Raw genomic sequence first — 25,277 nt, forward strand, 5'->3', positions numbered from 1 at the left:
TCGGTGATATTATCTATTAATTTAGCTAGGTCTTGGATATATTTAAAGTTTAATGTTCCCCGAGCGGTCCTGGTGAGATCTAGAGCAACCATAACTTGGAAACCAGCAGTTTCACTAATCAATTTTGTAGCTATGTGTTCTTCACCAGGAATCATATTTCTCTTGCCACGGTGTTCATACTGTGTGTGTATGTATGGTGGTGATGTAGTCTTGTGAATATCTACCATTTCTTCATGAGTAATAGTCATGATTTCAGGAACCAGTTTAGCTAGGAAACACAAGCCCTTGGAACTCGGAGTCACCCAGGAATAAGCTTTCCTTCCACAAACAAAATACACATCATCAGGGAGAACATAAGGAACAGTATGCCCATGAATTATATCACACAGAGTTTTGATGAAACTACCCATGCCTAGTGTCTCCATCTGCTCTAGACACGTGTCGGCATTAATGACATTTTCACATTTATCTGTAGAGACTTTTCCAATGGATACCTTCTTATGTTTGGTTATACGCCCTAACTTGTGACTTCCATCAACATTCCTGCCTAGTAGTGACCTTGTGAGTCTCCCTCTAAAATGAGTGTGGCGAGCCATTGTCTGATCTGACAGGTCAGCCTCCCAATTCTCCAGGCGCTTTGCATGAGATATGTTTAGGCACAGCAAAGATCTGCCTATGGAGTATTGTCGAAGCGTCAGACTAGGGGACCTAGTGTTATTGTACCTCCCTTCTATGGGCCTCCCGCCCCTTAATTTGAGTACTTCGGATATGTTTAGAGGGAATGGCACTAGTCCTATGTTATGCTGCCCTTGAGGCACGTGAGAGCACACCCAACACTCGGTTTGGTTTAGCACCTTACCCACCAGGGAGTGATAATCCTCCAAAGGATGCCCGCCTATATTCAGAGTACTGGGGGACTGGCATCGTTGGATGCATCTCTCTTCAACTAGGGAGTTGCAGAACTTGCAGATACAATACTCATCAGACAATAGCCCCTCACACTGCCTCCGAGTTCCTGAGCTAGCAGACCTTTTCATAACCCCTGGACCAAGTTTGATAATGGGCTGCTCAGGATATCCTATTAACTTTTCTTCGGCCTCCATTTCATCCGTATCACTCCCAGAACTCTCCTTCGTCCTCCATCCTCCTTCACAAAAATAGAATGTCCTAGAAAAAGTAAAAACAAGGAAAATCCTGGAACAAAAGAAAAACAAAAACCGCCACTCCATCGCTGGAAAGATAGTTCTGAGGCAACGTCTCTGGTTCAGGTGTCTCAACTGCAGGCTTTAGGTCTCCCGGAACAGGCTCACAAGTGACAGCTCTATGTCGTCGGTCTGAGTCTTGTCTTGCACTTTCACCGGATTATGGACTCTCCTGCAGTGGGTGGAATGGACCCAAGTGTCTCTCTCTGCAACCTTCAGTGATGTAGTACTGGTCAGCAGCACTTGGTACGGGCCTTCCCAACGGTCTGTTAAACAACCTGAACGTAAGAAATTGCGGATCATAACATAGTCTCCAGGTTCAACATCATGACAGTTCGTTTCTGGCATACCAGGTGACAGCATTTTTAGTTTTTGTTGTTGTTGTTTTAGCTGTCTACTCATTCTTATAAGATATTGTACAGTCACTTCATTATTACACTTCAAGTCGTCTTGTGGACTCACGATCAAATGAGGTTGTCGTCCGAACAGTATCTCAAAGGGGGACAGATTAAGAGGAGGTCTAGGAGTGGTTCGAATGCTGTGGAGGACCAACGGCAAAGCCTCAGGCCATGCCAACCCAGTTTCAGCCATTATCTTACCTAGCATGTTCTTTATAGTACCGTTTACTCTCTCCACCTTACCACTGGCTTGTGGTCGGTAAGGGGTGTGAAGTCTGCTACTGATTCCCATGAGTTTACACATATTTTGGAAGATATCACCAGTAAAATGGGTACCCCTATCACTTTCAATGATTCTAGGGATACCGAACCTACACACAAAGTCTTGTACAATTTTCTTTGCAGTGAACACAGCAGTATTAGTGGCTGCCGGATATGCTTCTACCCAACCGGAAAACACATCAATACACACTAACACATACTTTAGATTCCTGCACGGTGGTAATTGGATATAGTCAATTTGTATTACCTGAAAAGGTCCGTCTGTAGGAGGGATGTGGGATGGCTCAGTTGGAATAGTTTTCCCAACATTTTTCCTCAAACAAGTAAGACATGACATTGCTTTCTTACCAGCTTGAGAGGAAAATCCGGGAGCACACCAGTATGCTCTCACCAGTTTGCACATACCTTCTTTACCCAGGTGAGTCAGGCCGTGTGCTACTTCAGCCAGGCTTGGATAGTATGTTCGGGGAGCTACAGGCTTACCTTGTCCATCCCTCCAGAGTCCTGAGGACTCTTGACCACATCCCTTCGCCTTCCAGACCGCCTTCTCCTGCAGGGAACACAAATCTTGCATTTCAATTAATTTCTGCGTGTCTAATGTCTGAAAAACCATCATAGTCTCGGTCGATACAGTCATAGGTTGCCCTGCTGCCCATTTAGCCGCTTCGTCTGCCCTGTTGTTGCCCAATGACACTGGGTCTTCTTCAAAGGTATAGGCTTTGCACTTTATGACGGCTACTGTTCTGGGTAACTGTATCGCTGTCAGAAGTCCTTTTATGTGTTGTGAGTGTGCCACTGGTGTACCTGCTGCTGTCGTAAAGTTTCTAAGACGCCAAAGGGCCCCAAAATCGTGCACTACACCGAAGGCGTACCTAGAGTCAGTATATATATTGGCTGATTTACCCTCTGCCAATTCACACGCTCTCCTTAGTGCTACTAGTTCCGCCACCTGGGCTGAGTGAGGTGGACCAAGGGGTTCAGCTTCTACCACATCCTGATTGTCTACAACAGCGTAACCAGTACATAGCTCTCCTGTCTCTGTCTGTCTATGGCAACTTCCGTCTGTATAAAACGTAAAATCTACATTTTCTAAGGGGGTGTCACGTATGTCGGGCCTCGCAGTAAAGGTCTGGTTCAGGTGTTCCATACAGTCATGCGTGTCAGTATTCTTGCCTAACTCATCATCAACCAGGGTCTCCTCATCTCTCACCCTTTGTGTCTCTTGAGACACATATGGAAGGTATGTAACTGGATTTAAGGTGCTACATCGTTTGATGGTGATGTTTGAGGGTGCCATCAGGGCTAGTTCCCACTTTGTGAATCTAGCTGAAGAAACATGTCTGGTTTGGGCTGAATTTAACAGAGCTGATACAGCATGGGGTGTATAGATGGTTGAATTATGTCCTAATACTACATCCTCGCTCTTACTTACTAGAAGGGCCGTTGCTGCTACACTTCTGAGACATGTTGGGAGTGATCTTGCCACATTGTCTAATTGTGCACTGTAGTATGCTACCGGTCTGCTAGCGTCACCATGTTTCTGTGCGAGGACACCTGCTGCACAGCCATCAGCTTCTGTACAAAATAGCTCAAAAGGCTTTTCATAATCAGGTATTCCCAATGCAGGTGCTTTTGTCAGACTATCTTTAAGGTTAAAGAATGCTTGCTCTGACTTTTCTGTGTGTACAACACGCTCTGGTTTTGAGGAAGAGACTAGCTCCTGCAATGGTAGTGCCAGAATAGAAAAACCTGGGATCCAGGACCTACAGTATCCACACATCCCCAAGAAAGTACGAATCTGCTTCTGGCTCTGCGGCAGGGTCATGTGTTGTATGGCCTCAATTCTGTCGGTTGTCAGGTGTCTAAGCCCCTTAGTGAGGCAGTGTCCTAAGTATTTGACCTTAGTCTGACATGGCTGTAATTTATCCTTTGCCACCTTGTGCCCTGTTTGTGAAAGATGAAGCAACAACAATTTAGTATCATGCAAACATGACATAAAAGAATCAGAGCACAACAACAAATCGTCCACATATTGAATTAGAACAGACCCATTGTGGGGTTGAAAGGATTGCAAACAGTCATGTAAGGCTTGGGAGAAAATACTGGGACTGTCAATGAACCCCTGGGGTATTCTGGTCCATGTGTATTGCACTCCCCTGTAGGAGAATGCAAAAAGGTATTGGCAGTCAGGGTGAAGAGGGACTGAAAAGAAAGAAGAACATAGATCAATGACAGTAAAATGACTGGCAGACGGTGGAATCTGCATGAGGATGACAGCTGGATTCGGCACTACGGGGAATTGGCTCTCAACAACTTTGTTAATTCCCCTTAAGTCCTGGACTAATCTATAGCCCCTCCCCCCACTCTTCTTCACAGGGAAGATGGGACTATTTGCTGTACTGGCTGTACGAATTAAAATCCCTTGTTGTAACAGCCTCTCAATAACAGGATACTGTGGGATTTTTGGAGCTATCCTACCACTTTTTAGATTGACCATGACAGGGGCTACGTTTGCCATCAGTCCAGTGTCCTGTCCATCTCTGGTCCATAGGGAACCTGGTATTCCCAGCAACATCCCCTTTACTTGAGATGGACTTTGTTCTATAACAGTAGAGTGTAACATTAACCTTTGAGGGGTGTCCAATATATCCTGTACCTCATGTGCGACCTTCTCCGGCATATCTAAGAACACACCATCAGAAGTACAGTATATGACACATCCCATTTTACATAACAAGTCTCTCCCTAGCAAGTTAGTAGGAGCCGCTGCAGCCAAGATAAATGAATGCTTAGTATGCAGGGGCCCGATAGTAACTTCGGCGGGTTTAGTTAGAGGATAATGTAACACTTTTCCCGTTACCCCCAAAGCTGGAATAGTTTTACTGGTCACCTGTAGGTTGAAAGGAGAGGTTATCACAGATCGGGCCGCCCCTGTATCTACAAGAAAAGTTTGTTTCCTACCAGCTATGTCAACTATCATTGTTGGTTCTTCACTCTGACTCTCAGTTAACCTCACTGGCTGTAGACTACAGGTATGACCTGACCCCTACCGCTGACTATTGATTTCCTGCGCAGCATTTGCTGCCGTAATATGCGCGGGTTGATGTGAGTCTTCTAGTCTATGTGAATCCCTCCTTGGAGGATATCTATGTGACCCACCTTTCTGTGTATTGAGTCTTTCCTTTTTACACTCTCTAGCGTAATGTCCTTCCTCGTTACAGTTGAAACACCTGATCACTTTAGGTTTCCTGTTATATGGGTTGTATGCTGGTGGTCGTGTATGCACCCCTTCTAGAGCCTGTATTCTTACCGTCATTAACCTATCACTTTTCTCCTCCCTTTTTCTAAAAAGGTTTTTGTCATGCTCCACAGCAGACTCCCTAAGAGAGTCTACCGTGACGCCTCTCCAATTAGGTAATGTGGTTTGTACTCTCGTCTTTAAATTTTCTCTAAGGCCATCCATCAGTACTCCTACAGCTACCTCTCTGTGATGTGGATCCTCACTTATGTTGGATATCCCAGTGAATCGTGCGATCGCTGTTATAGCTCTAGCAAAGTAATCTGAGGCAGTTTCACTATCCTTTTGTTTAATGGTGAAAATCTTACTCCAATTTACTACTACTGGAAAACAGATGGCTAAGTGTTTGACAATTTGCTCTATATTCCATTGGTTAATCTCATCAGTCAAGGTGTCATCTTCCTCCAACAAACAATCTTCAATACATTTTTGTATGTTAGTATTGGGAGGAAGACACGCCCTCAACACTACCCGCCAATCCTTACTGGTTGGTTCGTGAGCATTTCCTAAGTCTTTAACAAATTTCTGACATTTAGCTAACTCTTTTCTAGGATCTGGGAATTCAGTCATAATGGAACGTAATTCTGATCTAGTCCAGGGACAATGCATTGTAACATTTCTTAAAGGAACTACACCATCCTTATCCAGTTTCCCATTGGGAACTGATATTGTGCGTACCGGGAACGCACCCTCTGGTACACTGACTTCAGGAGACACTACAGGATTTACTGGTCCTAGATTTAGAACGCTTTCACTCCTAGTGATCACGCTACTCTCACCTATCTCAGCCATTTTCTCATACTTGCGCTGAGCCTCTAGTACACTAACGGCATGGGCAATGGCCGAAATCACAGTGGGTTCATCTTCACTTTCAGATACACTTGATTTAAACTGGTTTAAAACAGGATACAACTTAGCAATTTTTCTATTTTCAGTTTTAACAACGACTGTACTTACCCCTCCCGCCACATAAGGTGGCGGGGGCGCGCTTGCGCTGAGTTCGCCACACTTCGCAACGGTTACATCCGCCTTGCGCGCGCTTTTCATCACGCCTACTTCCGGTTTGCATTCTCTGCTCTGCCACGTGTTACCTTCCATTTGCCACAATTTTAAACAATCATTATGTTTATTCCTCACTTTCGTTGAGGTAATCAACCATACTTTATCTTTTACGGTATTTAGTACCTCTGCATTAAAACTTCCTATTGTTGGGAAAGGCCTATCACAAGTTTTGGTCATCTTGACCCACATGTCACAATACACAGTTGCGTATGCACCATATTTCTTACACATGAGAAACTTCGCTGAACCAATAGGGCCTTCCTTAGGCAGTACACTGACCATCTCTAGCGTATGCTTAGCACCCATGTTGAACAATATACCTTCTACCCGGAACACAGACACACTGCAATGCTCTGTTCCTTCCGGCCAAATGTGAAATACAGACACACCGCAATGCTCTGTTCTTTCCACCTAATAATTTCAACTCTGTTGCTATACTCACCGCTAGAGATCTATAATGCTCGGTGAACGTATTTCCTTTAGCCGCGTTCACTCGCTTTTCTCGCCCCTGGCGAGGATCCCTAATACAGAAATATCACTGTGGGCCCCAAGGGCTATCAGCTCCTCGATACCCTGGCTCAACCACAAAAATCTGCTGAGTTTATTATCGCTGAGAGCGCAAGTTAATACAATCAACCTGCCTTTCCAGTATAATTCCTCCTAGCTGCTTCACCAATTCGCACTAACGGTGCGATCGGATCGCACTGCCTACTAATACTAATTATTAGCAAACCTTGCGATCTATTGGTAGCGCTTTGCGAAAACCCGGTTTTCGCATTCGGTATACCTGCCCTGTATACCGTCCTTCAGTTGAGCAATCCGCCTCGTCAGACAGCAACTGAGCACAATCCACAATAAAACAGTGTATCTACGTTACAACATCACACACTATACACCTTTTCTGCGCAGAAAATCAAAAGTTCCCAACAACAGTAATAATATCTCAGAGGCTTTCACAAGTAATTATACTATACATGTACAATAACTATCAAAACGATTGTTTAACCACGTGGCAAGTCTACCGGAAGTTCGCGTACGCACAGCAGGAAATACACATACGCTAAGCAATGCAATACAGTTAAAACGCACAATGACAGAAAAAAGAAACAGTTTTCTCTTTTGTCCCTAGGTTCTAGTTAGCATGCCCTAGATAATGCAAAACGGACATTCGGTTTCGCAACACAGAGTAAAATTCAGGTTTTGAACACCATGCGTTCTTACCCGTTTATGACGCGTCTCCACCCTTTGTTGAGGAACCGAAATCCGTTGGTCTTGCGTATCATCGGCAACGAAACCTCCAAAGCTCACGAGCCCCCAAATTGTTATGTGCGTATTGTCGCTAACCAATAACGATTGTCGAACCTCGAGTTGTGTTTCCAAAGCACAGAGATTTATTCGCAAATAATAGAATATATATATGCTCAAGCGAAGTAATAGTAAATACAGCCGTTACTTATCGCAGGCGCTCTAGATCCAGTGCAGTCATTCAATCCTGAAGTCTGGGGACAAGATATCTGCACTCTGGATTACAAGCTGCTGCTTATATACACAATCAAATACAGTAATACAATGAAGAAGGTATAGCTTGCATCTATTGGTCCAGGTCTCAGGAATGTCCAAGGGGTCGTCAATCATTGGCTGGTTCATCCTAAGGAATCCAAAGGAGCGGGTCATCTCTGCAGGGGGTATGCTCTGCTCTTCCCGCCAGGATTCCTTAGTCTTAAGTAGTTCATAATTCCCTATCATTCATAACTTGCATATGCACTCTGCGATTCTCTCGCAGAGTGAACCAAACAGTAGGATATGTAATAAGGTTCATTATGATACCACTCATGACGTTATTCCTTTAACCCATTCCGTGTATTTCACTAATATGCATGTATCTCTGATATAACATATAAATACTACTATGTTTCGACATAACTGACTATGTGTTGCAACTATCATTAATGTGTACTATTTTATAAGTATGCGTGTTTGTGCGAATGTATGGTAAAAGACCAATTACTGTTGTTGCCACGTGTAGTGGATGCGTACGCCCTTTCACGCCGTAGCGTGCCCTTGTACGTCGTAGCGTACCGTACGCATCTTTTCAGACAAAGACAACCAAGTTTGCTAGACTTTAATTGAAATGACTTTATCCAATTTGCTGACTTCGACACTGCCCATAGACCTATCTCTATCCCTATCTCTACACCTGACTCTATCCCCAGACCTGTCCCTATCCCTGTCCCTAGACCTATCCTTAACCATATCCCTAGCCCTATAATAATACTGTTCACATTTGAATAGTCTACCTAATCATACTGTCCACCATGTGAATTGGTGACCTAATAATATTGTTGAAACCTCAATTTTCGACTGTTGCACAAGCTGATAGACCAAGCCCAAAAGGTCAAACAGTGCAAGATGGTATTGTCCTTGGGAAATATGATAAAAAGATTTAACAAACTCACACATAAACAGGAGGGGTAGCAGGTATAGTATAACAAAACATTGAACTGTAAGACTGATGGCTTTTCCCTGTTCCTACACCCTCTGATGAATGTAAAGGGTGCAATTCCACCTTGTTACCACCTCTTTCTTCAGTTGGTGGCAGGGCAAATTAAACTGTTCTTGTAGCTGCTGCAATCTTATTCATGCTCTTTAGAGAATTCCTGGATAGGGGAGAAGTAATCTAGCATTACCAGCTTGGATGCAGAACTAACTCCAATCACTAGTGTGAGGAAGGTGTTGTCGGTGTTGATTTACAAACACTGCAAATGGCTAGACAACTGCTGTCAGGACTGGGTAAAAAAAATTCCACATATAAGAGGTGAATTTTTTGTTCTTATGCACAGGCATGACAATGGCCTTCTTCTTATAACTGGCAAGAACTGCTTCCAATGGTACAGGACTTACACAAACAACATCATCCTCATCAACATCCTCATTTGCACCTTTGTCAGCTACACAAAAATCCCCTTCCAGTTGCAAATACCAAGTGGTATCCTACATATCTGTGTTACCGGCTACACTAAGAGGCATACCGCTAACAAACTATTTGAAAAACTATTTAAAACATTTCATTGCAACAAGGCTTATCCCAAATGGACTCTTCTGAGCATATGTAATTTCTGATAATACCACTACTATTGTGAGAGCTGCAACTGCTGCTAGGAAATAAATTAGCTTTCCCAAGATACCCAGTGGTGATGCAGATAAGTCAACACAACATTTTGACATTTGGGGGTAAATGTATCAAGCTGAGAGTTTTTCGGCGGGTTTGAAAAGCCAATCAGATTCTAGCTATAATTTATTTAGTACATTCTACAAAATCATAGCTAGAATCTGATTGGTTGCTATAGGCAACATCTCCACTTTTCAAACCCGCTGGAAAACTCTCAGCTTGATACATTTACCCCTTGGTCTGGTCTAAAAGAATTGCCCAAAAATCATGACAGCTCTGTCGTAAAAAGAACACTGCTACCCATGTTTCTGTGTGACCAAAAGCACTGAGATTGAAGAGTGACATGAACAATGTGACTGGAGACTGGAGAGTGACAAAAACACTGCTACACCTGTTTTCGTGTGATCAGCAGCACTGAGATTGGAGACTGACAAGAACAATATGACTAGAGACTGGAGAGTAACAAAAACACTGCCAACCCGCCTGTTTCTGTATGAGAAATGGCACAGAGCAATGTGACTGGAGAGTGCCAAGGACACTACCACCCCTCCTGTTTCTGTATGAGAAATGGCACAGAGCAATGTGACTGGAGACTTTTCAGAACACTGCCACCCCTATTGTTTCTGTTTCAGCGATGACAATGAGTAATGGCACAGAGCTATGTCTCTGGAGACTGACAAGAAGAAAACTGCCACCCCTCCTGTTTCACTATGAGCAATGGCACAGAGCAATGTGACTGGAGATTGACAAGGACGCTGCCACCCCTCCTGTTTCTGTATGAGAAATGGCATGGAGCAATGTGACTGGAGACTTTTCAGAACACTGCCATACCTATTGTTTCTGTTTCAGCAATGACAATGGCACTGACACTGTAGAGGGGCAAGAACACTGTCACCTCTCCAGTATCTGTGTGAGCTATGGCACAGTACAATGTCACTGGAGACTGCCAAGAACACTGCCACCGCTCCTCTTTCTATTTTATCAATGACGCTGCCCAACTGCACTGGAGACTTCCAAGAACCCTTCTGTGTCTGTCTGTGAAACGGATCTCCATGGAGGGCGATACTTATAGAATCCAAGATCCAATGGCGTAACAATGATGTTTTGCCTTGTTTTCAGTTCCGAGAGTGCACGAAAGTACTGAGCAGGCTCGGCTCAGTATTCGGATCTGCAATGTTCAGGTGGGCTTGGTTTTCAGAAAACTGAGCCTGAGCATCTCTACTAATAATGAAATAATTTGGAAAAACTTTTTACACATCTGAGCAGTTCAATACAGATGTTCCATTGGTGCTTGTAGTCAGGGCAAGGTGTAATGTCTGGCATAAAACTTCTATCATGCTAAAGACTATATCAGATGCCTTAACAAGTCTGGATATGCCCAGGCATTTGTATGGTACCTGCAAATATCATAAGCTGGAGTAGTTGTTGTATGGAGAGACCATAGTGCAGTCAAGAACAGTGAGGCCATATGTATTACAGTGCATGCAGGATAGGGCATATGCAATTGCTGTTTTCAATACAGTATGCATTTGTCAACCTGATCACCTAGGGGTTCATTATAGCATAATCCTCCCAGCAAAAGACAGTCAATTATGAAAACAGCAGATAAAGATAAAAAATACAGGTAAAGTAACATTATAACAATATACTGCACCATAGAAATTATCTGAAAACAAGGTGGTAGGTGATGCAGTGATGGATTGCATTACACATCAGGTCTAAATTGTTTGTAGTCTGGTTGTAAGCGATAAGCTACCTAATTAGCTTAAAAATCAAACCTAATTCAAAATCTGTTTAGCATGAACGATTGTGCAGTATTTCACCAAGATTTATAGCTCCTTTTAGTAAGAATAAATTGATAACAGGATTAATGCTAACTAAGTATATGAGTATTATGGAAATGTTGATGTTATGGATAGTGGGAATTTCCACAATAAACCGCTTTAAACAAGGGGATTTGGATTAATTAGACAAATCAATTCAGTTTCCATTATTAATGTTTGTTTCTGTGACAAGTCTAATTTTGTTGTATGCAATTATTAAGCTAGTAAAATATTAGAGACATTTTAATGATTAGCACACTTCTTTTTTTGTGTAACATTAAAGTAGTCCCATCACTTATGCACAGTGATCTGACCCAGTCCATGGTTCAGTGATGTCACTAGTTCCTAGTGAATTGATAGGTTGTATTCTCAGTATACATTACCAGCCCATAAATAAAATACATGTCTCCATAACGGATTATTTGCAAATCTAATTTGCAAAATCAAATTCACTATGAGTCATTTATGAATTCAAAAATGTGCAGTACCATTTTTGCACCATTCCACATTTGGGAAATGTGTCTGTGCACATGCTGTGTAGCACCATTTGTAGGACTACAGGCCAAGATAGGAATGCCCATGAAGGTAAAAGTTAAGGTGTTACTTTAAAGTCCTATCAACTATCACATTTGTCCACCCACTAGTTAAATTGGTCTTTTATTTTTTTCAGCATATACTGCTCATGTTCTCAAGCTTCATTTATGTCATATGGATGAGGAGACATTGTACATATATCATATTTTTACTTTTAGTGCTTTAATTGCATTGGTACACGTGGGCATAAAAATATTCTTTCCTATGTAACATACACTTGGTTGGTGCAAAAAGCATACCAATGAAGGCAAAGGCCAACATCCAATCTTAACAATCCACCAGATTATGTAAAATTCTGCTTGTTATTTGCTGGCACAAATACTCCACAGCCGTCTGCTAAATCAGGATCTTCTTTCTAGTTGAGTAGTATCAACCCCTTGAAGCTCATTTAAATATTTAGTGGAATCACCTTTTTGCACATAGACTCAGGAGGGCATTTTCAGTTTAAAAAATGACCCTCTCTGTCTTTATAAAAATGAGTTAATGAGTTAATTCATATTGTTTACGGGTTTGCTAGCACTGGGATCAGCATAACTGACATAAATATAGGCCTCCCAACATAGTGTCAAAAACCTCATAATAGTATATCATTTCTAGAGCAGCACACCATTGGCATATGTTTAGACAAGTAGGTACGTACCCTTGAAGATGGCACTTCAGGTATATTTCTGTTCTACTTAAATTAAACAAATTATTTGTGATTGACACCCATAAAGAAAAAAATATGCATGTTTATTTTTTGATAAACATTAAAATGTTAAAATTGTCTGGATGGCCTCGGCATCTGTTCAGTTCACCCACAAAGCACAATTTCAGTCGTCCTATGCTAAAACTTGTTTTCTGCTCAGTCTTGTGAACAGCATAACCCATTACCTTTGATCAAGGGACTAACCCAATGGATAGCTAAATGGAGGTACAGAGGGGAATTTGTTCCGAAGTAAAGCAATTTTAATGTAATGTATTTGAATATATTTTTGACATTATATTGTAGTAACCAATTTATTAATTAAGTAATATAAATGTAATACAGCCATCTACTAAGAGAGAGGGAAAGAAAGAAAAAAGAAGGAAAGGTGATGCCCCGTAAAAGCCATCCAAATGGAGACCAAGTGGAGTTGCATGGGCATAGAGTGACTAATTTACATCAATCTCCTGCACTACTAGCACTTTGATTACTTTGTGGTTGTTCTCCTAAAACACTACACGTTAGAGTTTCAGTTATTTCTTAAATAAATCACGACTGTGATGGGATTTCTGACATGTGTCACTGTCATGAATGTCAAGGTTTTTTATTATATTGCCATCAGGGGAGGGCTGGCAAATTTTAGCCCGGAGGGCAAGTCTCAACTAATAGCATTCTATTAGAAACATTTTAAGTGAAAACAAAAACCAGATGGCCCAGTGACCCTGCCCAAGGTAGCCCACTATGAGCCCGGCCCAGGGGGGGACAGATGCTCCCCTGTCCCCCCAGCCCAGCCTGCCCCTGATTGCCATTATTGCCTTTATAACTCACTGTAAGAAGAATATAATAGAACTCACAAAGGTTCAGAGGTGGGCAGTCTCAGTGACAAAGGGTTAAATTTATAAAGAGATGTTAGAAAAACTAGGTTCCTTCCATTTGAAAAAAGGCTCTTTAGAGTTGACCTAAGTAATATGTATAAAAATATATGAGGTCAATACAAGGTTTGTCTAACAAATATTTCATACTATGGACAATGCAGAGAACAAGGGGTCATCAGTTGGAAATGGAAGAAATACAGTTTCACCATGAGTTTAGGGAAGGATTCTTTACTGTAAAGGTGGTTAAGATGCAACATTTCTAGCAAGATTTAAAATGGATTTGATGTCTTTGATACAAGAAATGGTACCTGTAGCTATAATTAACAGAGAACATTATGGTGGTGATTATTCCAGGGAATGTATACAGTTGCCATTAACAGGGTTCAGGCAGGAATATTTCCTTCCCTGTGAAGCAAATTTTTAAACTGTTGCACTGGGAGTTTAGACTTATCTTTATCTGGAACTACATAATTATAATTTTTGAAAGGTTAAACTTCATAGATCTGTGTCTTTTTGAAACCTTACTATGTAACATGTCCATATAAAGTGCACATGCAAGGCGCAAAAGGCATCCCAATAAAAGTGTAGTCCAAGCCCTCTAAGCCACATTTTCTAAGTAAACTCTATTGTCACAAGCTATATCTGTAGCACTCACTGTTTTTATTCAGCCATTACTAATATATACTGTATCTGTCAGTTACTGTGTCAATGAACTCTTTGTTTTGTTACTTAACAAATGCATATTTGTTTTCATGTTTTTCAAAGTATATTTTATGTCAACCATTTAACCGATCAATGCTTTTTTTTTTTTTTTGTTCTATTTGCAGGAGACAAGTGCAAATCAGCAGAATATACTAAGATGAAGAATGCATTACTAGATTCACAGAACCAGAAACATGTCAGAAAAGAAAGCGAAATGGAAAATACAGACAGATTAGGCTTAAGAAAAGTTTTGGTTGATCAGATGTTTAAGTATTTTGATGGTGATAGCAATGGACTGGTGGATACCAATGAATTATCTCAGGTAATTTACTGGTTTATGTTATACATATCTAAACAAATGCATTTATTCTGGATAAACAACATAAAACATAAAACAAACAACCTTACCAATTGCATTACAATAGCCTCTATAGATAAACATGATGTTAAGCATACCAATTCCAACAATAAAGTTAGAGATACCTGAAATTGTTAAGATTTTTTTTGAGAATGGTGCTAAATTCTGCCAAAATAATCTTCCAGTTACACTTTTATACATACTTGCCTAATTTCTGGACCTCCCGTCTAGGGTGAAATAGTTAAATGATCAAAGGTTCTTTATGAACCACAGGCTGTACAAAGAATTAAAAAGAATGTAAGAAGTGATATAAGGGTACAATAAATAACTGAGTGTTTACATGCTCTAATTAAACTCCTGGGCATCATAACTAAAATAAACAGGAACATTGCCCTTTCTAATTGGAAACAAAAAATGTATGTGACAAGCAACTCATCAACAGTAAAACAATAATAATAATACAAGGACTTTTGTTGGCATGAAACATGAATTGTCACAATTGTTGTATCTCCTGCTTTGTTAAGGACAAGCAATGTCAGAAAACAACATAAATGTTTAAAGAGCAAGTAAATACATAGTTTGACATTAAAATATACTATATGGACGAAAGTATTTGGCAACACCTGTTAATTATTGAATTGCAGTGTTTCAATCAGACCCGTTGCCAGATGTGTATAAAAGCAAACACCTAGCCATTCATTCTCCATTTGCAAACATTTGTGATACAAAATGGGTCATTTTGAAGAGTTTAGTAACTGGTACTGTGATAGGATGCCACCTTTGCAATAAGACAGTTAGGAAAATTTAATCCCTGCTGGATATTCCATGGTTAACTGTAATATTATTAGAAAGTGGAAGCGTTTAGGAACAACAGCAACTCAGCCACGAAGCGGAAGACCGTGTAAAATCACAGAGTGGGTTCAACGACTGGTAAGGTGCGTGGTGCGTAAAAATCGCCAACACTCTGCTGATTCCTTTGCTGAAGTGTTACGAACTTACACTGGCATTAATGTAAGCGCAAAAACTGTGGGAGGTTAATGAAATGAGTTTTCATGGCCTAACAGCTGCATGCAAGCCTCACATCACCAAGACCAATGCCAGGCTTTGGCTGGAGTGGTGTACAGGACACCGACACTGGACTGTGTAGCAGTAGAAATGGTGCCTGGGTTTGACGGATGACAGGAGAACATTATTTGCCTGCCTGCATTATGCCAACTGTGAAGTTTGGTGACAGAGGGATAATGGTATGGGGCTATTTTTCAGGGATTGGCCTAGGCCCTTTATCTCCAGTAAAGGGCAATCTTAATACTTCAACATACCAAGTCATTTTGGACAATGCTATGCTTCCAACTTTGTGGCAACAGTTTGGTGAAGGTGATTTGCTATTCCAACATGACTGTGCCCCAGTGCACAAAGCAAGGACTACAAAGACATGGTTTGATGAGTTTGGTATGCAAGAACTTGAATGGCCCACACAGAGCCCTAAACTCAACCCCATCAAACACCTTTGGGATGATCTGGAACGGAGATTGCGAGCCAGGCCTTCTCGTCCAACATTAGTGCCAGACCTTATAAATGCTCTACAGAATGAATGGGCACAAATTCCCACAGCAACACTCCAACATCTTGTGAAAAGCCTTCCGAGAAGATAGGAAACTGTTATCACTGGAAAAAGGGGGCCAAGTCCATATTAAAGTATATGTATTTGAATACAATGTCATTACGTTCCCTGTTGGTGTAATGGTCAAGCGGCCAAATACTTTTGTCCATATAGTGTATGTCCAAGGCTGTGTTTTACTGAGCTTTATGATGATCATGATATAATGGAAGTGAATATACCCACCCCTCTCTTCTACTCCTCTGCAGCAGACTGCCATGTTAGAAGGAAGGTGGTTCACTAACAGATATAGAATGGATGAAAACTTGGCAGACATGCTTTTCATAAATGCATGTTGTGTTTTGGGTGCTAAATAAATGTGGCTATATATTTATTCTTAGTTTTTTAACCTCTATCAGATCCCATTAGGATTGTGTCTTAAAGATGTATGAATAACTTTGGCTGTCTGTAATGGGAACAGGAGGTAAAAATTTAGCTATAATCAGAGCTGTTGTGGAATGTTAGGTTAACACTGAACAATGATTAAGCCTTAATGGCTTATATCTGAAAACGTCAGTTTTGGTATTTAGTGGTCCTTTCATTTTAATGAATTAATTTTTTTTTAGAACAGATTTATTTTTTACAGATGTCATAACTTTCACACTATACCATTAAAATCCTAACTAGTCAACTACATAATGTACCTAACCAACATGTGTAAATTGGTAGAGGTTTTAAAGTGAAAAGGGAAACTATAGGATTTTTAAACTTAAATATGTGAAATAATTTAAAAACAAATGTCTACAAAGATTGACATATCCTTTAAATAGCAAAATCCTATAAATTTAAATAGCAACATCTCTACAAGAACAAAGAATTAGAAAACGTCTTGATAGACATTTAAATTGGATTTCACTTACTGTTTTATTATTAAGTTTCTGCAATAAAAATGTAAATTGAGAGGAAATAGCTAAAGGAATTACCAGTTGTATTGCATCCTCAAATTGTTGTAATCATGTTGTAAATTACATAATTTATTGGTATCGGCCAGGATTTTGGAAGCAATGGGTGTTCCTGGCCCACCAGGACATTATGGTATTGGATGTGATTGGGACATACCCAATGTGATGTCCTCTTCAGTCAAGAGCTTGACAGGTTCAGTCTTTCCTGAAAAAAGGAGTTAAAAAATAAAAAATTTCATCCAACTCATTTATACAAATACATATAAACAAGACCTCAAATAACCAATAAAAGCTACTAAAAAGTATTTGTGAATGAGCATACACATACAGGGGCGGACGGAGGATTGTCGGGGGGGGTTCCCCCCGCCGACCCAAAAAAAAAAACCACAGAGAGTGGGCGCATGCGCAGCAGCTCCGTTTTGCCAGCGCAGTCCTATACAGCAGCCGCAGCGCTGTCTAAGAAGCATCCGCGGCGGAGCTGTATACAATACAGCACCGCCACGGACGCTTCTTTGACAGCGCCGTGGCTGCTGTATAGGACAGTGGCCACTTAGTTAGCGCATGGGGGGTTTCTAGAGACTCAGAAACCCCCCCTGCGTGCGCCACTGTCATACATGTGTAAACCTATGATTGCAGTAGCAGCAATTTTAGTGCCCTTAAATTGTTGATAGCAGTTGACAAAATATTTTTGGGAGTCCAGAAAGCTCTGTTTTCATTGATGTTTATTGAATTTACTGAATATATTAATTTGTAAGAGTACACTAAAAATACTCCTGTGCAACGTGTTTTCAAATTGTTAACTTGCTTTATAATTTGTGGCATGGGGTAAAATAGATGACGATTTGCTAAGTTGATACCCAACCACTGTTCACAGGTTATTTCCTGTGATTATGTGGTTAAATCTATGTGATTTTGAAATGTTGAAATACACCTTCTGTTATATTTAAATGGGTTTGCTAAGGCTGTGGGTTCCAATTTTATTTTGTGTAGCTTATCATACAATTAGCATTTCATTTTGTAGTCCGCGTTCTGTTGCTAAATAAAATTGTTTGAGATAGTGTTGAAAATGGATACTTTGCAAATAGCTTGCAATAACTTAAGGGGAGTTATTATATTAGCATTTATTGATAGTGTGGTTCAGTTATTCATACTGTTATCGCTCTATGTGTTAGTCATGTTCTGTGGCCCTATAAATTGTATTTGTCTGATTAGTTTCTAAAATCTGTCTTTCTACACCCAATTAATTTCCCTCAATGTGTACAGACAACAGTGGCTTTTTCTTCCAAATAATCATTATAAGAAAAACACTTTGTTTTAAAATGCAAGCAGATGTACAAGTCTCTTACTGTCTCTGAGATCAGTGTGTTTCGCTGTATTCAGTTTCTACTTTGTTGCACTTAATATAGCGTATGAGTTTTCCTCTTCAATACAATGAATAGAAGAGGGTTTTTTTCTGTTTTTACATTTATGTCATATGAGATTTCCAGTGAGTCCTTTTTCCTTTACAGAAGTCCACTATATGCTCCTTTTCCGTGTTAAGGGGGATAGTCCTCAACCTCACTTCCAAAACTCTGAATAATATTCCAGGATTCAATATTCTGCATTTAGTGAAGTAACGTTTCAGCATTTATTAGTGGGTAAAATCAAATTGCACTTACATAAGTGTGTAGAAGAAGTATATTATATTGTTCTCGCTCTATGCTGGGCAAGTACCGATTCCGATATAGTGCCGTCGGAGTCCTAATCCTTCGGTTTTAGGAGGGTAAGATGACCGTGGTGAGAGTGAATTTTTGCCCAAAAACTAAAGACTTGTACTGCAGCTGTGGTAGGCAGTGTCAGAAGTTGTCAGCACAAACTGCAAGAGTCAGGCTTCTGATTTTGATTATATATCTCTCAAGCGTTCTATATACCTAAATATTGTTCAAATTGTGGCGATCTTTAAAAAGTTAAAAATGGTGCTTTGAAAGGTCCTTGGACTATATTTATATGTTACCATCCTAACAATCCAGCATAAACAAATGAGACATCAATTACTGGAAGACTTTCCTTATATGTGCACTAGATGACCTGAGATCATAACAACTAAATGAAATTGAGTCTGATTACTAATTTGAGCAGTCAGGATAAGATTTTTTAATTTTATATGGTGTGAATTTGGTGTACTGTGTTTTTTATATATATTTCCTTGGAAATTGTGTTTTAAATAAAATGTGTTATATAAATTTCTATGTGTCACACATCAGGGTCTTAGCCGCACTTACTACATCCGCAGCTGTCATATCGCAGCTACCTGGGTCCCTTCTGTTCACCTGCAGCATTCCTATCCATCACATCTCCGTTTGTAAACAAACACATACTATTTTTTCTGCTGCATGGGCGCGGCCATCTTGGATGCAGTCAGGTGATCATTCCAGACCAACCCAATTCAGTAGCTGTGATCACATGAACTGTGCAGCCAATCATTGTTTGGAACACTCTAATTAAACCTGCTGCTGAGATCTGTTTATTGCCAGAACAACACACTTCTCTCCAGAGGATAGTTCTTGGCTCCAGGTTCCAGTTGTTCTTGATAAACCTGTGTTTACAAAGTGATCATCTTCTGTGAACATACTGCTTTCCTGTCTCCAGTTCCTGTTCATTCTGTTCTGAGTTTCCGTTTGATTTCTATCTGAGTTCTTATTAGGGGGTTCCAGTCCCGTGTGCCTGGCCACAGAAGCTGGGATTGAGTTCCTACAAACAGTTCCAGTTCATCCTTACACCGGATTCCAGTTCAGTTCTCATGCACAGACTTCAGTCCTAAAACTCTTATACTGCCTGTGCTACTTGTGCTCTAGATGAGCAAAGAGATCCTCAAAGCCTTCAGGTCCCGTTTCAGTCCTGCATCAGTTAGGCCAAGGGTCCTGAATTGGATCGAGAAATACAGATAACCGTGACACTATGGTGATATATTTACTTTAGAGAAGGTCTTTTGCGCTTCTTTTCTCTTTTATTTACTTTTTTAATGTAATCTTTTAGACGTTGACATACAACATCTTCCCTGTCAGCCACTGTCCCCACACATTCAGGAAGTGCCGGGGATGGACGCTTTCCTGTGATGGGCAATCTTGTCCCATTGCCTAGCAATGGGACACATCTGTATTCTGGTCCTGGTGGCTGCCAGCGCATGTGTGGCATCCTTGCGTCTCGGTTGCTAGGCAACGGGACGTTCTCCTCTTCTTCCTGTCGGCGGTCAGCTGATCCTGACCACCACGAATCAGAAAGTTGTATGTACTATTTAAGGGACTCCCTGGCACCATTAGGGTACCAGAGTATCAAAGTCCCCTTATGCTCCAGCGTTCCTGTCTGTATTCCAGCACTCTGATTGTCCTCTTAGTTACTGACCCGGCTTCCTTGACACTGCACTTGGATTCTCCTTCTGGCATATCTGGATCTCCTGGTTTGACCTCTGAACTCCCTGACTCTACCTTTGCCTGTTCCTTCGGTACTTATTCTTCTGCACTGTTCTGTCCCAGATCGTATGACCACGCCAATTCTCTCTACCTCAGGCTACCTGGGAGGGCCACAACCTGCATGTCTCTGCAGCGAACTCCAAACTCCCTTGCAGGGGTCCCTGGCGAAGACCAGTGGCACGTTTAGACTCTGCATCTCCTAGACTAGCAGCATCAATACCAGTAGGTAGGTCTCAGTATTACTGGTATCGTGACATAACATAGATTTAACCATAGTAGACAACATTTGAAACACAAACCACTCTACATTTTAGTAGGGTTCCACATACCTCTCTAAGTGGTCCTTAGACAGCAGTTAAAGGAACCAAACTGCTCCCAATGTACTGGTTTTTGAAGTGCTGGTCCAAACACTGTTTGTACTTCCATGATAGTGGTAATCTGAGGAGCATTTAGTAATTAAGACTATTATTAGTCAATTTGTGTGTAAAGAAAATGCTGTGACAAAGTGTGATGGTAAGGAAATCATATCTTGATTTGGAGAAGAGCTAAAATTATTTGTAGCAACAAAAAACAATGCAATTATCAGAAGAGGTTTTTTTTTTTTTAAAGACTATAAGAAGATTCTCAGTAATTACAATTGTCCTTAGTTTGCTTCTTCAAGCTGTTATTACTGATTTATACTTCTACACAGGTTCCACAGCATCATGTGACTACCATGGAAACCACAGTCACATGGCAAATGATGTAGTGGATAGAGAGGCTTTGGAATGCCACTCTGAGGTCTATATGCACTGGAACATTTGTAGTACAGTTAAGAAAAATGACTAACTTGCTATTTCATGAAAAAAAAATTTTATGTGGGATTGTTGCTTTAATAAAAAAAAATTCTGAAGAATAAAGATTTTAGAGAGAGAGAGAGTTGATATTTTCAAATTATATTTGTGCTATCCAGTTTGCTTAGTAAACTGATGTAAAAAAGACAGGGCTAAATTTACTAAACTGCGGGTTTGAAAAAGTTGAGATGTTGCCTATAGCAACCAATCAGATACTAGCTGTCATTTTGTAGAATGCACTAAATAAATGAAAGCAAGAATCTGATTGGTTGCTATAGGCAACATCTCCACTTTTTCAAACCCGCAGTTTAGTAAATATACCCCATAGTGTTTGTATAAACCAATGAATAGCTATTTTGTTTTAAAAAATTTCATTTTTTTTATTAAACATAATGTTCTTTGCTAAATCTCACTTGCTTTTTGCACATTATTATTATTAATAATTATTATTATTATTACTATTATTATTATTATTATTATTATCATTATTTATTTATAGGTAATAAGACAGGAGAGTTTTGGAAGGACACTTTATGAATGTTCATTATTTGACCTATTAAAGTATGATGATTACAATGGGGATAAGCATTTGTCCCTGGATGAATTCTACAGAGCATTCTGTAAGTACCCAACATAACTATATTCTACATTGTTTTTAATACTGATATATTGCATATTAACCAATATCTTTGCATATTTTCTGATTCTTTAGGCTGTGTAAATAAAGATATGTTTATGCAACATTAAAAGAGATTGCATTGGGGCTATGTCCACTACATAAACATGTTGGTACTGGAGTGTGTTGTTTGTTTATGGTGTCGGCCTGATTCATTAAGGAAGTAAATTGGGTATACAAACTTCTGTACTCAACAAGGAGCGGATGTGATGATATGTCTGATGATGAATATGGGACACTGGAGGATACTTCCAATATATATGTGGAATATAAACTCACAAAAGAATGCATAGAAAAATAAAATATTCAATTAATGTCACCTGTTAATAATATAGTCATTAATGAAAACGTTTTTTAAGTTAATTTTTTTTTCTCCATGAAATATATTTATTAAGATGTTATTAATGTCTAGAGTAAGCATATTTTAGCATGCATACTCAACCATCATCACTAGTTATCGGCAATAAGACTTGACCTGTAGCTGGAACAACATATACAGCTGAAAAACAAGTAACTTAGAGATGACCAGGGGCTAGATTTACTAAGCTGCGGGTTTGAAAAAGTGGGGCTGTTGCCTATAGCAAGCAATTAGATTCTAGCTGTCATTTTGTAGAAGGTACTAAATAAATGAAAGCTAGAATATGATTGGTTGCTATAGGCAACATCCCCACTTTTTCAAACCCACAGCTTAGTAAATCTAGCCCAAGAACTTTAATCATATGCTACTGCATGTGCTTGAGCTTGGCAAAGCCTTACTGTACATTGACTACTGCCAAATTCCAATCCCCGTTCCGCCCCTGAAAACATAGCCTGCGGTAAGTGTCCTTTGTGCTCAAAGATTCATTGAAAGCTGCTGCGTTCTGTGGCATATATTCCGGTTCTGGCCATGCACAGAGTAACTGTGCGTATTATATGGAATGTATCGCCATTTACGTTCCTTAATGAATCAGACTATTTAGTGTTTTGTATACATCCACCTTATTTGCAATCAAAAATTGACATTTGTGTATAATGTAATATATATATTTTACTAATAAAATAGCTGTAGTACATTGTTTATACAAATCTCTGCCCGGTTATCTTGCATTTCTCCTGTACATGAAAAACTACTGAATGCTATTCTGTTTGCTTCCTATGTATGGTGACGCTGTTGCTTATATTAATTGTTTGTACTGGCTATAAAAAATACAGGTACAGGCAGAATGCAGCACAATGCATGTGCCAACTAATCACAATTTGTGGTATACCCATGCATATTTCAATTAAGGCTACATATGAATTTGATTCATTCAGGGACATTTATGAAAAAGAAAAGAAAAAGTGCATAAGCCAATGTAACCCATCAGATTTGCTTTATTCTCTAAACTATGCTAGTAAAATTGTAGCATCTAGTTGCTATGTCCATCAGTACCCTTTCTACACAGTTATTAATTGAATTGATTTTATACGTGCTAGTATCTCTACCTTACAGTGCTGAGGTCATAAGTTCAATACTCGAACAAGGTCCTATCTGTGTGGAGTTTGTATGTTCTCCCTGTATTTGCTCGAGTTTCTTTAGGCCTCCGGGTGCTCCGGTTGTCAATCCACACTCCAAAAACATACTGGTAGGTTAATTAGCTACAGCCAAAATTACCCCAGTGTGTGTTGGGGAATTTAAGCTCCAATGGGGCAGGGACTGATGTGAATGAGAGAAATTCTCTGTACAGCGCTGCCCAATTGGGGGTCCTATATAAGTTCTAATAATGATGAGTTTCCCCCATTGTGTTTACAGATGTTGTAAGCATGTAATGCGCTGGGGTTGTTTTATGTAAACACATGGCATTGCATCAAGTTTCTATCCAAAAGCAGCAATAAGTTTCAATTACCTTTTCATTTTTACATGTAGTAAGAGAAAAAAAATATTATATCACTCTATATATATATTCCAATTGGACTATGCTGTGGAAGATTATGTTTTTTAAAAAATATGGTAAAAGAGCGGTTTCAGGGTGTTTTTATTTAAATTAAAAAAGTTGAACCCTTGTGGGTGTGTTTTATAGCTATGTTAATACATTGGAGTAAGGGTCTTAGTGACTATAGTCTCTTTATACTGGAACAAATGGGGTGATAATCAGGGTTGTTATATTTTACCAATACCCTGGCATCCTCAGCCATTGAATAATAGGAAGTGCCCCAGCACTGGTTGGTGCAAAGCTGTTAATCTTTGAGGCCTGATCATTTTTTTTCCATCTCTCCCCTTAGAGGCTCCAGTCCCACTCTGACAAGGATAGGTCATTATGCAGGGGGGCATCATGCTGTGTGCATCCCTGTTGTAGTGTGATAGACCTAGTCTGCGATTCAAGGCTGTCTAGTACTGGCTATGGATCTCTGGGAGTTCATGCTTATTTTTCTTTTAACAATATAAAGTGACACAGATGGAAGACATTGTTATCAGCTTCTTCCCCTGGCCATTTAAATAACATTAACCTTGATTGTTGCATTTTTGCTCCTGAAGCAGAAGTAGCAGAACTATGGGGGTTGCAGGGTATGCAGCCACTACAAGACTGCACATACGCAGAGACTCCCGCTTTCCTGTTTTCAGAGCAGAGTGGGGAGCTAGGGAGACTAGAGCGACATCACCATCCCCCTGCTCAAATTTTGATATGAGGTCCCACACTTTTCCAGCCCTGGGATGCATCTGTACTGTATACTGAATTTTAAGGATGAATCACTTTTGCAATTGACAGTAAGAGTCTCCCAAGTGGACAGTCCTGGTACTATGAGAAAAAAATGATTTGGGGAGTGTATTAATGAAGTGAGGAGATGATAGCACAATCCACTAAAATTGTGATGTGCCAGGTGTCCCTATTAACAGTTGCTACAACTGTAATACAAATTGGAAACAGATCACTAAACCTTGACTAAAATAATATACTCCCTTGATAGGTGGTGTATTACATATGTATTCCACACACCAGCCTCTAACAGCAAATCTAATAGACCTTAACCTTTATAGATTTCTTTCTTAGCTGGATATACAGCCATTAAGTTTTAAAGCTCTTGATAAGAAATAGAGCTGTATTTAATAAACACTCCAAGAATCTAGGCAGTGTTACTCACATGTGTAGTCATGCAAAAACTTTTGTTATGAAGTGTTATGCCGTAAATGATGTGTTTGAAGAAATAGAAGTGTTAATATTGAGTTAACACAGTAACACTGAACACTAGCATATTAACCTGTTTTGTCAGAACTTGGCATTACATACCCTTTCTATGTTTATCTGCCTATGGGAGAGTTTCAAATGCCTTAGAATAAGGTCAAATGTCTTAGAA

The 25,277-nt window shown here is 40.0% G+C and overlaps 1 protein-coding gene across 2 annotated transcripts in view; it reads left to right on the forward strand.

Moving 5' to 3' along the window:
- FSTL5 (follistatin like 5) overlaps nt 1-25,277 on the forward strand; it is a 497,380-nt gene that overhangs the window by 251,736 nt on the left and 220,367 nt on the right. For both annotated transcript variants that reach the window (XM_075198057.1, XM_075198064.1), the window contains exons 5-6: nt 14,216-14,412; nt 21,789-21,909. In XM_075198057.1, the coding sequence (XP_075054158.1) occupies nt 14,216-14,412; nt 21,789-21,909 (318 nt within the window). The remainder of the gene's footprint in view (nt 1-14,215; nt 14,413-21,788; nt 21,910-25,277) is intronic.

The sequence above is a fragment of the Mixophyes fleayi genome, chromosome 1 (assembly GCF_038048845.1).
Source record: "Mixophyes fleayi isolate aMixFle1 chromosome 1, aMixFle1.hap1, whole genome shotgun sequence".
In the NCBI taxonomy this organism is placed as follows: domain Eukaryota; kingdom Metazoa; phylum Chordata; class Amphibia; order Anura; family Limnodynastidae; genus Mixophyes; species Mixophyes fleayi.